Here is an 18,040-nt window from a genome sequence, read left to right as displayed (position 1 = left end):
CACAGATTCACTGCTCTCTGGGAAAAGCAGTTTCTCCTCATCTCCATCCTAAATCTACTCCCCTGAATCTTGAGGTTATATCCCCTAGTTCTAGTCTCACCTACCAGTGGAAACAACCTTCCTGCCTCTGTCTTATCTCTCCCTTTCATAATGTTATATGTTTCTATCAAATCCCCCTCATTCTTCTGAATTCCAGCAGTGAAGTCCCAGGCAACTCAATCTCTCCTCATAGGCTAACCCCCTTATCTCCGGAATCAACCTGGTGAACCTCCTCTGCATCGCCTCCAAAGCCAGTATATCTTTCCTCAAGGAGACCAGAACTGCACGCAGTACTCCAGGTGTGGCCTCATCCGGGTACCCTGTACAGTTGCAGCATAAACCTCCCTGCTCTTAAATTCAATCCCTCCAGCAATGAAGGCCAGCACTCCACTTACCCTCTTGATAACCTGTTGCACCTGCAAACCAACCTTTTGCAGTTCATGCACCAGTACTCCCAAGTCCCTCTGCACAACAGCATGCTGCAATCTTTCACCATTGCGATCTTTCTGAAGAGACATCATCTCTACTTTCTGAATTGGAGGTTACTCAACCTCGAGTATCAAGGGGACTCGACTTTGTTGGTTGGTTGGTGGGCAGTGGGGAGGGAGGGGCTTGTGTGGGCAAAGCGGGGACTGAGTGCCCACAGGAGAGACGCGGGCATTTATAACGGAGAGTAATGTTAGCGCAAGGGCAGTCACTCACTTTTCCTTGGAAGTTGAGGGCGGGAGGAGGGAAGGGTGGGGAGAACGGGGCAGGAACTGGGGAACTCACCGACTCGGGTGCATTGATGAACACTGTGCCGAACTGGAGCTGTCCAATTTCTGAATCTGTGTGGCTTCTCAAGTGTTGTGAAACAGATTCGGGGTCTCAAAAGGCAAGGACTCTGAACACAGTCTGGCAGTAAATGATTTATGTACAAAAGACGAGCGGGGGAAAATGGTAACGGGAATAACACACGCGTATGGTTTATAGCAAGCGTGGGAAAATCGCAACGGGGTAAAATACACAGACACACACACACACACAAAACAAACTAGGTACATACAATCAAGGAAAAACAATACAATACCTGCTACCCCTTGACTCAGTGCAGGCACAGATCTGTGCTACTAGGGACACTAACTAAAACACTCCCAACCCTTTAACAGTGCACACCTCACCAACGATCTCTCCAGCACCGTTCCACGATACTTGGCCTGGAGTGAAGCAGGGTGGTCCCTCGAAGATGGCAAAGAGAAAGAGCCAAGCACATGTGGCGCCCTTTATAGTGCTGGAGGGCTGGGGGATCCAGCCCAGGTAATTTACGGTCAGGTGTGCGCTGATGGGTGGGGCGAAGCCAAACCTTGATCGACAGTGGTGTGTCTTCCGACCAGGTAGCGGGCAGTGCTGTCACATGACAGCCACGACCCTCCACAATACACCAAGCCAGTATCCGAGGTCCAGGCTATTCTGGGGGACGGGGCTTCAAGTTTTGGCTGGTGATGTTTCAAATGGTGAAGGATTCTTCTGTCTTTCTCGCCAAGGGTCAAACATCAAGTGGAGTACCTGGGACTGAGTGAGAACATTCGAGTGCGTCGGGCTGGGTACGCTTACCGAAGAGTCTTCAAGAAGTTCCTCCAGAGGTAGCGTTCCCTTTTGATACTTTGCGCCCTGCCTTAGCATGGGGCTAATTCCTCTTCCCCACCCCCTCACCCCCAGACTTGGCACCTGTGTCCCCATTCCTTTTGCAGGTATGCCATTCTGACCAAAGAAACCTGGCCCAGCTGGAGAGGGGACGAGAGGCAGGGGGTGACCCACCTCCTGCGATCGGTCAACATGGACCAGGACCAGTTCCAGCTCGGCAAGCACAAGGTGTTCATCAAGGCACCTGAGTCGGTGAGTTCCCCGGTTCCTGCCCCCCCCCCCCCCCGCCACTTCTCTCCACCCTTCCTGCTCTCAACCTCCAAGGAAAAGTGAGCCACTGCCCTCACATTATCATTGCTCACCGTTATAAACACCAGTGGTGTTCGGCAGGGATCTGTTCTGGGACCCCTGCTCTTCATGATTTTTATAAAGGACTTGGATGAGAATGTGGAAGGGTGGGTTAGTAAGTTTGTTGATGATACAAAGGTTGGTAGTGTTGTGGATAGTGTAGAAGGTTGCTGTAGATTACAACAGGACATTGACAGAATGCACACCTGGGCTGAGAAGTGGCAGATGGAGTTCAACCCGGTAAGTGTGAAGTGATACATTTCAGGAGATTGAATTCGAAGGCAGAATACAAGGTTAATGGCAGGACTCTTAGCAGTGTGGAGGAACAGATGGATCTTGTGGTCCACGTCCATAGATCCCTCAAGGTTGCCACACAGGTCGACAGGCTTGTTAAGAAGGCGTGTGGAGTGTTGGCCTTCATTAGTCGGGGTATTGAGTTCAAGAACCACGAGGTAATGTTGCAGCTCTATAGAACTCTGGTCAGACCACACTTGGAATATTGTCTTCAGTTCTGGTCGCCTCACTATAGGAAGGATGTGGAAGCTTTAGAGAGGGTGCAGAGGAGATTTACCAGGATGCTGCCTGGATTGGAGAGCATGTCTTATGAGGATAGGTTGAGTGAGCTGGGGCTTTTCTCTTTGGAGAGCAGGAGGATGAGAGGTGACTTGATAGAGGTGTACAAGATGATTAGAGGCATAGATCAAGTGGACAGTCAGAGACTTTTTCCCAGGGCGACAATGGCTAACACGAGGGGGCATAATTTTAAGGTGATTGGAGGAAGGTATAAGGGGGATGTCAGGGGCAAGTTTTTTTTACACAGAGAGTGGTGGGTGCGTGGAACGCACTGCCGGCAGAGGTTGTGGGGGGCAGATACATTAGGGACATTTAAGAGACTCTTAGATAGCCACATGAATGATAGAAAAATAGGGGGCTATGTGGGAGGGAAGGGTTAGATAGATCTTAGAGCAGGATAAAATGTCAGCACAACATTGTGGGCCGAAGGGCCTGTACTGTGCTGTAGTGTTCTATGTTCTAAATGCCCACGTGCACTCGGTCCCTGATCTGTCCATCTGCCCTGTGCCAACACAAGCCCCTCCCTCCCCACTACCCACCAACCAGCCAACAGACTCGAGTCCCTGTGATACTCCAGGTTGAGTAGCCTCCAGCTCGGGAAGCAGGGGTGAAGGAAACGCTGGCTCTTTAGACTAGAGGACAATAGATCCATGGATGCTCCGCAGGGGTCTGTCCACGTGGGGACCACCCCTTTTTCTTGATGTCTGTTCATGGTGTGGATAGGGACTCAGTGTTTGCAACTGGCGCCCAGCTTGGAGGTGGTGTAGCCAGAGAGGGTTGCGGCAAAAGTGCATGGGCAGATAGGTGGCTGTTGTGAAACAGATTCGAAGGGTCTCGAAGGACAGGGACTCTGGACACGGTCTTTGGAGTTAAAATGATTTATTTATTAAAACAAACACGGGAAAGGACAACGGGAGCACTGCACACACACATGCACACGGGTGATCACGAACGTGGGGGAATCACAACAAGGGTAAGATGCACACACAACGAACGGTACAAATGATCAAGGAAGAAACAATATGATGTCTGCCACCTCTCGACAGTGCAAGCATCGGCTCTCTGCTACCGGGAGTATACTTGAGACGCTCCTAACCCTGTGGAAGTGCACACTCTTACCAATGGTCTCTTCAGCGTTGTTTCACGATTCCTCGGAGCAGTCAAGAGAGAGAGAACCATGCCCATGTGGCACTCTTTATCATGCTGGAGGGCTGGAGGGTCCGGCCCAGGTAGTTCAAGCAAGCCAATGGCCTGAGGCCAGGTACAAAGGTGTTTAAAGAGGCCAATGGTCAGGCGTGCACTGATGGGTGGGTGCAGCCAAACCTTGATTGACAGTGTGTCTTTCGACCAGGTAGTGAGCAGTGGTGTCACGTGACAGCAATGACCCTTCACGATACAGTGGCAGATGGGGTTTAATGCAGAGAATTGATGCATTTTGGCAGGAAGATTGAGGGAAGCAAAATCGTCCCTACCCACCTGCCCCCTCTCACCTGGACTCACCTCTGCCCCGCCAGCTCGTGCTCCTGCCCCTCCCCCCACCCTCTCTTTCTGGCTTCTGCCCTCTTCCTCTCCAGTCCTGATGGAAGGGTCTCAGCCCGAAACGCCGACTGTCCATTCCCCTCCACGGATGCTGCCCGACCCGCTGAGTCCCTCCGGCACTTTGTGCATGTCGATCAAGCAGCTGACACGGTTCTGAAGGGGATGCGGGAACAGGGTCACCCGGGTGTGGTTGGGTATCGATCTTTGAAAGGGGCAAATCTGAGGGAGTAGTTAGTACGTCACATGGGAACTGGGGCTTTATAAAGAGAAGCACGGGACACACGGGGAAGTTACATAGAACATTCGTCCGTCAGGTGAATACCTGTTTTCTCATTGGTTGGTTTTGCCCCAGGCTTCCTGATTGGACTATTGTTAGCTAAGGAACACCTCTGACCTCAGGTATAAAAGGTGTTGTTTTTTTGTTAATCCCTCTCTCGCCTCTATCCCTCTCTTGCTTATAGAACATAGAACAATACAGCACAGTACAGGCCCTTCGGCCCACGATGTTGTGCCGACAACGACAAAGAACTACAAGAAAAATAATAACTTGGACCCTAATCCAGCATTGGAATTTTATCTTGGGATTAGTTTATTGTCATTTACACTGGGGTGCAATGAGATTCCTCGCTCACGTGAAGCTCACAGGGTGAACAGTACACATGGAGATAATAAGTCCAACAATAGATTCAGCGATGAGCACAAAACATCAGAACGGTGCAGCGATTGTAGTGCAATTTGAAGCAGTGCAAAAAGAAATGCTGAAGTGACAATAACGGTGTCACCGAGAGAGGTAGAAAGGATCAAGAGCCTGAGAACGTGGCAGCACCGCCGGGAAGGGGATGTGAGAGAGGTGATGGGTTCAGGAGTCTGAAAGTGGGAGCAATTGAGGACAGGCTGCCTGTAGGAGAGGTGGAAACAGGGAATCGGGGCTTTAAATTGGATGGGCACTGGGGAGAAATCAACTTGGTATTGGTATTGGTTTATTATTGTCACTTGTACTGAGGTACAGTGAAAAACTTGTCTTGCATACCGATCGTACAGGTCAATTCATTACACAGTGCAGTTACATTGGGTCAGTACAGAGTGCATTGAGGTAGCACAGGTAAAAACAATAACAGTACAGAGTAAAGTGTCACAGCTACAGAGAAAGTGCAGTGCAATAAGGTGGCAAGGTCACAGCAGGGTAGATTGTGAGGTCAGAGTCCATCTCATTGTATAAGGGAACCGTTCAATAGTCTTATCACAGTGGGGTAGAAGCTGTCCTTGAGCCTGGTGGTACGTGCCCTCAGGCTCCTGTATCTTCTACCCGATGGAAGAGGAGAGAAGAGAGAATGTCCTGGGTGGGTGGGGTCTTTGATTATGCTGGCTGCTTCACCAAGACAGCAGTCACAGGTGAATGGGAAACTTGCAGGTCACAGGGGAATGGAATCGATGAGATTGCACTACGGGGATCCAGCATAGACTTAGTGGGCCAAATGGCCTCCTCCCATGGACTTACGATCCTCTCCCTTTCTCCCTCTGTTGTTTACCTGGCTTTCCCGCTTGCCTGCCTGTGTGCATGTTCTCCCCAGTCTCTGAGGAGAGATTTTACTGCAGTCCCAACTAGGTTGATTCCCGAGCATCTAACGAGCCCAACTCCTGCAATTCTTATCTAACTGGAACCTTGTGCCCGCTCCCCCAGTGTCCCTGCCTCTTTCTGTGTCCCACTCTTACTTTTCATGAACAGAGACTGTGGGCACTTCCCCTCTGCCGTTGCTCTAATCTACAACCTTTAATGAGATACAACAGCACTCTTGTTTCATAACCAGTCCACAGGGACCGGAGTTCAAATCCCAGCAGGGAATTTGAATTCAGTGCATTAAATAAATCTGGATTAAGTACTCCAGGAGTGCTGATCATGAAGCCTGATTGTCATCAGCACAAATAGACCCTAACTTGGTAACTGCTGTCTCATACCCTTGCCAGATTAAAGATAGAACAGCACAAGAACAGGCCCTTCAGCCCACAATGTCTGTGCCGACCATGATGCCAACTTAAATTAATCCCATCTGCCGGCACGTGATCCACATTCCTCCGTTCCCCGCCTGTTCATGTGCCTGTCTGGATGTCTCTTAAATGCCACCATAGTGTCTGTTACCACCACCATCCCTGGCAGTGTGTTCCAGGCACCAAACACTCTCTGTGTGTAGACAAAACTTGCCTCGTAAATCTCCTTTAAACTTTCCCCTTCTCACCTTAAACCTCTGCCCCTCTAGCGTCTGACATTTCCACCCTGGGGAAGAAAGACTCTTACTATCTTTCCCACTCTCCTTATATTCCTCAAGTCCGATTTCAACTTCCCACATCACAGGCACATCCCTCCCCACCATTGGGAGTATCTACAGGAAACGCTGCCTCAAGAAGGCAACATCCATCGTCAAAGGTCCCCCATGCCATCTCCCCGCAACTACCATCGGGCAGGAGGTACAGAAGCCTGAAGTGTCAATGGAGGTCGGACAGTGGTTTCCAATTCGTCTGGATGTTACCAGGAAGGTACCAGTCAAGAGCCCTTGGCTTTGCTGGCATCCTGTCCACCCCCCCCCCCCCCCCCCCCCCCCCCACCAACAAAACCTGTCCAGGTCTCTATGTGACTCCAGTCCCACAGCCTGAAGTCCCACACCACCAGGTTCAGGATGAACTCGATGGGCCGAATGGCCTGCTTCTGCTCCCTTGTCTTGTGATCTTGTGAACAGCTACTTCCCTTCAACCATTCAGTTCTTGAACCAACCTGCACGACCCCAATCACGACTTCAGTATAGCAACACTGGGACCACTTTGCACTGCAGTGGACTTCTTTTTTTGCTCTAATTGTGTTCTTTCTTGTAAAATTTATTTTGTTAATTGACGTTTTCCTTGTGAATGTTGCGTCTCTGATGCTCTGTGCCTGTGATGCTGCTGCAAGGAAGTTTTTCATTGCACCTGTGCACACCTGGACGTGCAGATGTCAATAAACTCGACTTTGACTTTGAACTCCGGAAGCTGGCCTTGCCATAGAACCATAGAACACTACACAGAAAACGGGCCATTTGGCCCTTCTAGTCTGTGCTGAAACTTTATTCCGCTAGTCCCATTGACCTGCACCCAGTCCATAACCTTCCAGACCTCTCCCCTCCACATATCTATCCAATTTATTCTTAAAACAAGAGTGAGCCCGCATTTACCACGTCAGATTGCAGCTCATTCCATACTCCCACCACTCTCTGTGAAGAAGTTTCCCCTAAACCTTTCCCCTTTCACCCTAAAGCCATGTCCTCTTGTACTTATCTCTCCTAATCTAGGTGGAAAGACCCTACTCGCATTTACTCTGTCTGTACCCCTCATAATTTTGTAAACCTCTGTCAAGTCTCCCCTCATTGTCCAGCAGATTGATGGCCAGTAATATTGACAGTTCTGTGAACAATTATCAGAAACTCAGGCGCAGAGGATGTGACTTTGGTGCTTCTGTTGGGACATAGAGACCTAGACTGGTTTTGTTGGGGGAACAGATTGCCATTGAACCCAAGGGCTCCTCCTGGTAACAACCGGACCAATTTGGAACCCATTGTCCGACCTCCACTGGCGGGATTTGAACTCCACGCATTGTCCTCTCACCTTCCCCCCCCTCCCCCCCCCGTCTTTCAAACTCGAGCTCCCCTTCGCTTACCTCATACTTCCCCGAGCCCGGCGTTTCCCCCTCCACCCCCCCCCCCCCCCCCGGGCTGCAGAACCCCGTGCGTGAGTCAGGGTGCCTCTTCTTCCCACGCAGCTCTTCCTGCTGGAGGAGATGAGGGAGCGGAAGTTCAACGGTTTCGCCCGGGTGATCCAGAAGGCCTGGCGGAAGCACATCGCCGTCCGCAAGTACATCCAGATGCGGGAGGAAGGTAAGGAGCCGGGAAGCCGTTTCCCCGACACGTGGGGAAGCCCGTTCCTTGGGGGGGTGGGGATGTGGGAGAGGGTGGGTTGGTCGAACTGTGGGAGACAGTGGGTTGGAGGATGGTCGGAAGCTTAGTCAAGCCTTTCTGCTTGCAGGCAAGGGGCTGAGTGAGGCTGAGGGTTCAATCCCTGTTCCGGATCTTTGAGCCCCACAATCCGGGACAACGTTCCAGTGCGGTGCAGAGAGAGCACCGTCTTTCCGTCTTCCCTCTCAAGTCGATATAAAAGGTCCCATGGAGAACAGTGTGGGGGGGGAGGGGTGGAGTTCCTCCTGAAATTCTGGGACCAATATTCATCCCAGGCAGGATTGGAATTTGTGGGAGCTTGCCGTGCACAAATCAGTCGGGTCTTGACTCTGGGACTTGGTGTGCATAAGGTCCTATAGAAATGCAAGTTGTTGCAATCGGGTAATGGCCAATCTCAAATGACCCCTATCCACCCCATTGATCTTTAATCAACAGGTAATTGGTTTATTATTGTCACACGTACCGAGGTACAGTGAGAAACTTTGCTTTGCATGCCATCCATACAGATCAGTTCAAAACATAAGTACTTTGAGGTAGTACAAGGGAAAACAATAACAGAATGCAGAATAAAGTGTTACAGTTACAGAGAAGGTGCAGTGCAGGCAGACAATATGGTGCAAGGGCCACGACGAGGTAGGTTGTGAGGTCAAGAGTCCATCTTTATCATACAAGAAGTCCGTTCAATAGTCTTATAACAGCGGGATAGAAGCTGTCCTTGAGCCTGGTGGTACATGCTTTCAGGCTTTTCTATCTTCTGGAGGGAGGAGAACGTCCGGGGTGGGTGGGGTCTTCGATTATGCCGGCTGCTTTCCCGAGGCAGCGGGAAGTGTAGACAGAGTCCATGGAAGGGAGGCTGGTTTCTGTGACGGACTGGGCTGTGTCCATAACTCCCTGCAAGTTGTTCCTCTGACACAACAGATGTTGAAATCTGGCTCAATAAACAATCTGCCGGAGGAACTTAGCAGGTCAAGCAGCATCTGTGGGGAGAGGGGAAGGTCCTGATGCAGGATTTCAACCCGAAACGTCGACAATTCCTTTCCTCCCCTCAGATGCTGCTCGACCTGCCGAGTTCCTCCAGCAGATTGTTTGTTGCCTCAGGTTAACTGACCCTGGGGTAGGTGGTCAACAGGTGAGTCAAGGGGCAAGTGAGACAGAGTTCGACCACTTCAAATTTACGAGGACGTTGCCGGGACTCGAGGGCCTGAGTTGCAGGGAGAGGTCGGGCAGGCTGGGACTTTATTCCTTGGAGCATAGGGGTGACCTTATAGAGGTGTATAAGATCTTTTTAATTGTCACGTACATCGAAACACACGGTGAAATGTATCTTTGTGTAGAGTGTTCTGGGGGGCAGCCCGCAAGTGTCGCCACGCTTCCGGCGCCAACATAGCACGCCCACAACTTCCTAACCCGTACGTCTTTGGAATGTGGGAGTAAACCGGAGCACCCGGAGGAAACCCACACAGACACGGGGAGAACATACAAACTCTTTACAGACAGTGGCCGGAATTGAACCCTGGTCCCTGGCGCTGTAATAGCATTACACAGAGGGAGCAGAGATAGGGTGAATGCACACAGTCTTTTATTCCCAGGGAAAGGGAACCAAAAACTAGAGGGCGCAGGTTTAAGGTGAGAGGTGACAGATTTAAAAGAGACCTGAGGGGCGACTTCCTCACACACAGGGCGGTGGGTATATGGAACGAGCTGCCAGAGGGAGTGGGTGAGGCAGGTACAACACAACATTTGAAAGGCACTCGGACAGGTACACGGATGGGAAAGGTTTAGAGGGATATGGGCCAAACGTGGGCAAGTGGGACTGGCTTAGATGGGCATCTTGGTCGGCATGGACCAGTTGGGCCGAAGGGCCTGTTTCCGTGCTGTATGACTCTAAGAGGTTATGGGGGCAACGGTGCCCATGGACGCTGTTTGTGGCTGCACTTCCACTGCTCTCTCAAGCAGTGTGTATTCCACGTCCCCACCACTCTCTGGGTGTTAAAGTTTCCCCTCAAACCCTCCCCTCAATCCCTTACCCCTCACCCTAAATCCATATGTCTGTAGAAGGGCCAGGAAGAGGCCTTTGAGTGCCCCAAGCCTGTTCTCCCCAGAGGGAGGTTGAGATGGCCTGTGGCTCCATCTCATTGAAAAGGGAAGCCAAATTTCCGGCCTTCCAAGCGAATGGGCAAAGAGTTGGGTGGGTTCTGTCAATGGGCTGGCACGGGTATAGTGGGCCGAAGGGCCTCAATCGGCGCGGGTGCTCTCAGGAACTCCCACCCGCCCGTTAACAGCTGCTGGTTCCTTGGCTTCCCTCCCCCCAGCTTCGGACTTGGTTCTGAACAAAAAAGAGCGGCGGAGGAACAGTATCAACCGCAACTTTGTGGGCGATTACATCGGGATGGACAACCGGCCCGAGCTCCGGCAGTTCGTGGGACGCAGAGAACGCATCGACTTCGCCCACACCGTGCTTAAATACGACCGCAGGTTCAAGGTACAGAGTGGTCCTCCCTCCCTCTCTCTCCCCACCCCCGTCCCTCTCTCCCCCCTCTCCCCCCTCTCCCCCCGTCCCTCTCTCCCCCCTCTCCCCCTGTCCCTCTCTCCCCCCTCTCCCCCCGTCCCTCTCTCTCCCCCCGTCCCTCTCTCCCCCGTCCCTCTCTCCCCCGTCCCTCTCTCCCCCCGTCCCTCTCTCTCTCCCCCTCTCTCCCCCCCTCTCTCTCCCCCCTCTCCCTCTCCCCTCTCTCTCTCTCTCTCCCCTCTCTCTCTCTCTCCCCCATCCCCTCTCTCTCTCCCCCCTCCCCTCTCTCTCTCCCCCCCTCCCCTCTCTCTCCCCCCCTCCCTCTCTCTCTCCCCCCTCTCTCTCCCCCCTCCCTCTCTCTCTCCCCCCCTCTCTCTCTCCTCCCCCTCCCTCTCTTCTCTCTCCCCCCCTCCCTCCCTCTCTCTCTCTCCCCCCATCCCTCTCCCCCCCTCTCTCTCTCTCCCCCCATCCCTCTCCCCCCCTCTCTCTCTCTCCCCCCATCCCTCTCCCCCCCCTCTCTCTCTCTCCCCCCATCCCTCTCCCCCCCTCTCTCTCTCTCCCCCCCCTCCCTCCCTCCCTCCCGTTGGGGACCTGCACCTGTGATGTGGGATTGACCTTCTCTCCCACACAGACGGTGAAGAGGGATCTCATCCTCACTCCCAGTTCACTCTACCTGATTGGCCGTGAGAAGGTGAAACAGGGGCCAGACAAGGGGACCATCAAGGAAGTGCTGAAGCGGCAAATCGAAATGCCAAGGATCCAGTTGGTCACCCTCAGGTAAGCAGCCTGTTGGCCAACCCTTTTCCTACCAATCTGGAGCTCAGGGGAACAGCAAGAGGCCACTTGGCCCCTCTGGTTTATTCCACAGATTACCTTTGACTTACATCGACTGTAACCTTCAATGCACCCAATGATTTCCAATGGAGCCCCATTTTTCTGGGGAGGGTGTCCCAGACATCTCCTCTCCCCACCCTCTGTATGAGGAAGAGATTCCTGACTCCAGTTCTCTTCCCCTCATCCTGAGCCTCCCCCAATGAGGGAACACCCACTCTCCAGTCATGCTGTTGAATCCTTCAATCATCTTAAGCTCCTCGATCGGATCCCTCCCTCCCCCTCTTGACCTTGCCCCCCCCCCCAACAGCCAAAGCCAATTCCGACATTCACTCCCTGTGGATTTACCCCCAGTGCAGAACGAAGGCAGGGGGATCAAAGGAGAGTTGATGTGGGAGTTGGGAAGAGTGTGGGGAGAACAGAAAGTTTCAGGGTCGGATGTGTAAAGGGGCAGCTGAATCTGTGGGGCAAAAGGCCCAGTTCCCTGCTGTCTCTCTCTGTTTTCCCCTCTCCCTCTAACCCCCCCAACCCGCCCAACCCCTCCATCCACCTCCACCTCCATCCACCTGCACCCCACTCCCTCCACCTCTACCCCCTCCCTCCCTCCACCCTTCCTGAACCAGTTGAGCTGATCCCCCCCCCACCCCGCTCCAGTGAACGGCTGCTCTCTCTCCCTCCCTCAGCACTCAGCCTCCCCCCCCCCCCCCCACCCCACCACCCCGGCCTGAGGACGCCCACACTCGGCTCATCCCTGGCTCCCTCCTCCCCCGACAGCACCCTGCAGGACGACTTTGTGGTGGTGCACGAGGCGCAGTACGACAGCGTGCTTGAGTCCGCCTTCAAGACAGAGTTCCTCAGCCTCCTGTGTAAGCGGTTCCGGGAGAGGACACAGCGGGAGCTGCCACTCAAGTTCGGCAACCTGTGAGCTCCGGGGATGGGGGGAGGGGGCAGGAGCTGGGGTGGAGGTGGGGGGAGGGTGTAGTGGGGTGGGGGGAGGTTGGTGGGAGGAGCTGGGGTGGAGGTGGGGGGAGGGTGTAGTGGGGTGGGGGGAGGTTGGTTGGTTGGGGGGGAGGTTGGTGGGAGGAGCTGGGGTGGAGGTGAGGGGAGGGTGTAGTGGGGTGGGGGGAGGTTGGTTGGTTGGGGGGGTGTCGGGGGGAGGAGCTGGGGTGGAGGGTGTAGTGGGGTGGGGGGAGGTGGGTGGGGGTTGTCGGGGGGAGGGTGTAGTGGGGTGGGGGGAGGTTGGTGGGTGGGGGGTGGGGGGTGGGGGGAGGAGCTGGGGTGGAGGTGGGGGGGAGGGTGTAGTGGGGTGGGGGGAGGTTGGTTGGGTGGGGGTTGTCGGGGGGAGGGTGTAGTGGGGTGGGGGGATGTTGGTAGGTGGGGGTGGGGGGAGGGTGTAGTGGGGTGGGGGGATGTTGGTAGGTGGGGGGGTGTTGGGGGGAGGAGCTGGGGTGGAGGTGGGGGGAGGGTGTAGTGGGGTGGGGGGAGGTTGGTTGGTTGGGGGGGTGTCGGGGGGAGGAGCTGGGGTGGAGGTGGGGGGGAGGGTGTAGTGGGGTGGGGGGAGGTTGGTTGGGTGGGGGTTGTCGGGGGGAGGGTGTAGTGGGGTGGGGGGATGTTGGTAGGTGGGGGGTGGGGGGAGGGTGTAGTGGGGTGGGTGGAGGTTGGTTGGTTGGGGGGGTGTTGGGGGGAGGAGCTGGGGTGGAGGTGGGGGGGAGGGTGTAGTGGGGTGGGGGGAGGTTGGTGGGTGGGGGTTGTCGGGGGGAGGGTGTAGTGGGGTGGGGGGAGGTTGGTGGGTGGGGGGTGGGGGAGGAGCTGGGGTGGAGGTGGGGGGAGGTTGGTGGGTTGGGGGGGTGTCGGGGGGGGAGGTGGGGGGGAGGTGGAGGCTGCCAAGAAAGGAGGAGAAGCCACCTTTGACCTTTCTGCCCTGCAGCTTGGAGTTCAAGGTGAAGAAAGAGGGGTGGGGACCGTGGGCGGCCGCGGGGACCCGTCAGATCCAGTTCCGGGCGGGTCACGGGGACGTGGCGGTGTTAAAACCCACCGGCAAACTGCTGGAGGTCAGCATCGGAGCCGGACTGCCCAAAAATGCCAGTGAGTTCTGCCGCACACGTGTTGGTGCTTCTGCGGGAAGGAAGGAGTGAGCCTTCCCCACCGTCCGCCACACTCCCCTGCCGCCCACCACACTTCCCCGATCTCCCTCCTATTCAATTCCCCGCACCCTCCCACCCCCAGTGGTCCGGCCTCCACAACTCTTCCCCCACCCCGCACCCCCCCCATCCCACCCACCCACAGCACATCACGGACACCAGCCTCCCCTCCATGGACTCTGTCTACACTTCTCGCTGCCTTGGGAAAGCAGCCGATATAATCAAAGACCCCCCCCCACCCCGGACATTCTCTCTTCTCCCCCCTCCCATCGGGCAGAAAATACAAAAGCCTGAAAGCATGTACCACCAGGCTCAGGGACAGCTTCTATCCCGCTGTTATAAGACTATTGAAAGGTTCCCTAATATGATAAGATGGATTCTTGACCTCACAATCTACCTCATCGTGGCCCTTGCACCTTATTGTCTGCCTGCACTGCACTTTCTCTGTAACTGGAACACTTTATTCTGCATTCTGTTATCGCATTTCCCTTGTACGACCTCAATGCACTGATGTTTTGAAATGATCTGTGTGGACGGCATTCCACTGTACCTCACTACATGTGACAACAATAAACCAATTACAACTACCCTGTCAAACCCCTCAAGGATCTGACACATTTCGACAAGATAGAACATAGAACATTACAGCACAGTACAGGCCCTTTGGCCCACAATGTTGTGCTGACATTTTATCCTGCGCTAAGATCTATCTAACCCCTCCCTCCCACATTGCCCCCCATTTCTCTATCATTCATGCGATCACTCCTCATTCTTCTAAAGTCCAGAGAAAGCAGATCGAATTTCTTCAGCTGCTTGTGATGGCACTGCCTCCAAAGCCAATATATCCATTTATAAATAAGGGGACCACATGTGTGCACAGTCCTGCAGGTGTGGTCTCACCTGTGCTTAACTGGCTGGTCTAAGTGCTTGCCTTACGCAGACATCACAGGGACAGGAGGGTGATTAACTCCCAGTCCCACTCCGCCATTCGTCAGGGCTAACGCCTAATCTGTGAACTCCTCTGTACACCTTTGTTTATACGGTTACTTGTTACGGCACAGAATGAAGTCATTCACTGCTTTGGGCTTAGGCCCAAGGAGGCAAATGGCTTCATTCTGTGTCGTAGCAGAAGCAGCCCACCAGTACCATTTCCCCCTCGCTTTATTCCCCTGCACCCTTGCGACATTTCCACCCCCACACACGTCTATCAACAACTCCCCTGTCATGCTGCTGCCCCTACACCCACACACTTTACTGCGAGCCTTTACCCCACCGATCCTGCACGTCGTTGGGATGTGGGAGGAAGCCGGAGCATGCACGCGGTCACAGGGAGAATGTACACACAGACAGACGCACACAGACACGGACACACGCACACACACACACACTCTGGCATACACACAGCCAAATTAACGGGGGCGTTTACAGCTCCTGTGTGGGAGAACATTCCCTGACCTCCCTTCTGGACCAGAACTGACTGAAGTTCCCTGGAGATTTCTCTGCATCTACCCGATTCCGTCCCATTCCCCGAATCCCTCGGGCAGACCCATTTCAAACCTTGTATATTCCAAGGAAAGCCAGCCACGATTCCACTCTGGCGATATTTGAGTCGAGACTTGAAGAGGCAACACCTCGGGTGGGGGGAAGGGGGGAGTCACTGACGTCAGTAATGGGCGGTGTGTGGGAGATACAACGATGGGCAAGCGGTTGTCTCAGGGTGTCCCTGACACGTGGCACCAAATTGCATTGACATTCTTACTGCCCTAGGGCTGAGGAAAAGTTTTATTTTAATTTCCAGGGCCAACAAGGAAAGATAAGAGAAAAAGTGCCCATATAAAGCAACAGCTCCCTGCTGGTAAGTAAAGCTGTTCCTGCCCCTACACCCCTCCCCATCTCTGTGACCCCCTCCGGCTCCTACACCCTTCCACATCTCCGTGACCCCCTCCCTGTCTCCGTGACCCCCCTCCAGCCCCTACACCCCTCCCCGTCTCCATGTCCCCCTCCGGCCCCTACACCCCTCCCCGTCTCCGTGACCCCCCTCCGGCCCCTACACCCCTCCCCGTCTCCGTGACCCCCCTCCGGCCCCTACACCCCTCCCCGTCTCTGTGACCCCCCCCCCCCCCCCCCCCCCCCCCCCGGCCCCTACACCTCCCCGTCTCCTTGACCCCCTCTGGCCCCTACACCCTCCCCCTGTAACATCCCCCCACAGAGGAGGAGATCACACATGGGTGACAATGCTCTAACCCTCCAGGTGATGCCCGGAACACGACCAGGAGGCAGGACGCCAACTCGGGACCCCAGCCGCTGCATCCCCATGTCCAGGGGCACACCCTCCGCCACCAGACTAGCATGGAGCAGCCCACCTTGCCCCGAGACGGGGCTTCCACCAGGGCCAGGACCTACCTGGACCTGCAGAACCTGGACTTCATGAACGTTCCCGACCAGGGAGTGGCAGGGTAGGTGGTCGGCGCTCACGAAGCACCGGGAATTGGGGCGAGGATCCAGTCTGGGACTGGAGCAGGATCTCAAAGGGTTGGAGCTGTTTGCAGAGGGAGTGACAGGTGTAGAGGCTGGAGGGTGGTGTGGAAGTCAAATTCAAATTTATTGTCATCGGCGCAGGTCCATGTGTGCACAGGGGCAATGGAGAACTTGCAGCAGCATCACAGGCACACAGCATCAGATAAAGCAGCCTTCATGAGAAAGACATAAATTAAACACAAATAGAACATAGAAAACCTACAGCACAATTCAGGCCCTTCGGCCCACAAAGCTGTGCCGAACGTGTCCCTACCTTAGAAATTACTGGGCTTACCCATAGCCCTCTATTTTTCTCAGCTCCATGTACCTGTCCAAAAGTCTCTTGAAAGACCCTATCGTATCCGCCTCCCCCACCGTTGCCGGCAGCCCAGTCCACACACTCACCACTCTCTGAGTAAAAAACTTACCCCTGACATCCCCTCTGTACCTACTCCCCAGCACCTTAAACCTGTGTCCTCTTGTGGCCCCCATTTCAGTCCTGGGAAAAAGCCTCTGACTATCCACATGATCAATACCTCTCATCATCTTACACACCTCTATCAGGTTACAAGAAAGAACGCAATTAGAACCAAAAAAAGTCCACTGTAGTGCAAAGTGGTCCCAGTGTTGCTGTACTGAGGCAGTGATTAGGGTTGTGCCGGTCGGATCAAGAACCGAATGGTTGAAGGGAAGTAGCTGTTCCTGAACCTGGTGGTGTGGGGACTTCAGGCTTCTGTACCTCCTGCCCGACGGGAGCTGTGAGAAGACGGCACGGCCTGGATGGTGGGGATCTTTGATGATGGACGTTGCCTTCTTGAGGCAGCGCCTCCTGTAGATACTCCCGATGGTGGGGAGGGATGTGCCCGTGATGTGTTGGGCTGAGTCCACAACTTTCTGCAGTTTCTTGCGCCTCAGACCCTGATGTAACCAGTCAGGATAGTGGAAGGGGTGGGGGGTAATCAGATAGGGTTACTTCTTGCCAAGGCGGGGAGAGGGTCTGGAATGTTTACTGGTTGGAGGTGGGAGAAGGGAGAGCCGGCTGCTTCTTGGTCATCTTGTGCTTTCTCCTCCTGCACCTACCGCCAGCTTGCAGAGGCGAATGTCTAAGGAAGTGAAGCCAGTCCCAGGGGGAGGGAGGTCCAAGCCCAAGCCTCAGCCCAGGCAGGCTCGGTGCCGAGCGCTCTACGCCTACGACGCGCAGGACACTGACGAGCTGAGCTTCAACGCGGAGGACATCATCGAGATTGTACGGGAAGGTGAGCAGGAACCGGGCTGGAGCTGGTTGGTGGGGTCACTCACTGACGCACATGGGAACACTCACTGACACACACGGAGAAACACTCACTGACACACGCATGAAGAAACAATCACACACACACACACACTGGAACAGGAACACATATTCTCTCACACACAACAGTAACACATTCTCTCACACAGTAACACTCACTGACACACAAACAGTGACAGACAGACACAGTAACACCCTCACACACACACACACAGTAACACTGACACAGGAACACTCATGCTCTCTCACTCTCACACACACACACACACACACACACACAGAGTAACACTCACTGACACACAATCACAGACATTATTTCCTGATGCAGGGCTTCAACCCAAAATGTCGCAATTTCCTTCCCCCCACAGACACTGCTCAACCTGCTGAGTTCCTCCAGCAGCTTGTTTAATACACGTTACATGCCTACACACAGTAATACTAACTCACTGACATACGTTCACAACAGTAACACACATCACACACCCAGTGACAAGTTGCCCCTCTGTAGGTGGAGGGCTTGTGACACACGCCTCCCGGCGAGGGAGGCCGTGCTGGTGGGGGGGGGGGGGAGGGAGGGACAACCCCCAATTGTTGGGGCTTGGGGGAACCTTCTCTGGGTGGCCGTCACTGAGCCCGGTCTCTGCTCTTTCCACAT

At 54.4% G+C, this 18,040-nt stretch overlaps 1 protein-coding gene across 1 annotated transcript in view; it reads left to right on the top strand.

Annotated features, from left to right (window-relative positions):
• myo1eb (myosin IEb) overlaps nucleotides 1-18,040 on the top strand; it is a 75,044-nt gene that overhangs the window by 55,886 nt on the left and 1,118 nt on the right. Inside the window, exons 18-27 of the mRNA XM_052045825.1 lie at nucleotides 1,563-1,661; nucleotides 1,770-1,914; nucleotides 7,907-8,021; nucleotides 10,412-10,581; nucleotides 11,237-11,382; nucleotides 12,211-12,357; nucleotides 13,364-13,521; nucleotides 15,376-15,432; nucleotides 15,829-16,033; nucleotides 17,181-17,350. Of these exons, the coding sequence (XP_051901785.1) occupies nucleotides 1,563-1,661; nucleotides 1,770-1,914; nucleotides 7,907-8,021; nucleotides 10,412-10,581; nucleotides 11,237-11,382; nucleotides 12,211-12,357; nucleotides 13,364-13,521; nucleotides 15,376-15,432; nucleotides 15,829-16,033; nucleotides 17,181-17,350 (1,412 nt within the window). The remainder of the gene's footprint in view (nucleotides 1-1,562; nucleotides 1,662-1,769; nucleotides 1,915-7,906; nucleotides 8,022-10,411; nucleotides 10,582-11,236; nucleotides 11,383-12,210; nucleotides 12,358-13,363; nucleotides 13,522-15,375; nucleotides 15,433-15,828; nucleotides 16,034-17,180; nucleotides 17,351-18,040) is intronic.

The sequence above is a fragment of the Pristis pectinata genome, chromosome 40 (assembly GCF_009764475.1).
Source record: "Pristis pectinata isolate sPriPec2 chromosome 40, sPriPec2.1.pri, whole genome shotgun sequence".
NCBI classification, from domain to species: domain Eukaryota; kingdom Metazoa; phylum Chordata; class Chondrichthyes; order Rhinopristiformes; family Pristidae; genus Pristis; species Pristis pectinata.
This window is presented reverse-complemented; position numbering and strand designations above follow the sequence as displayed.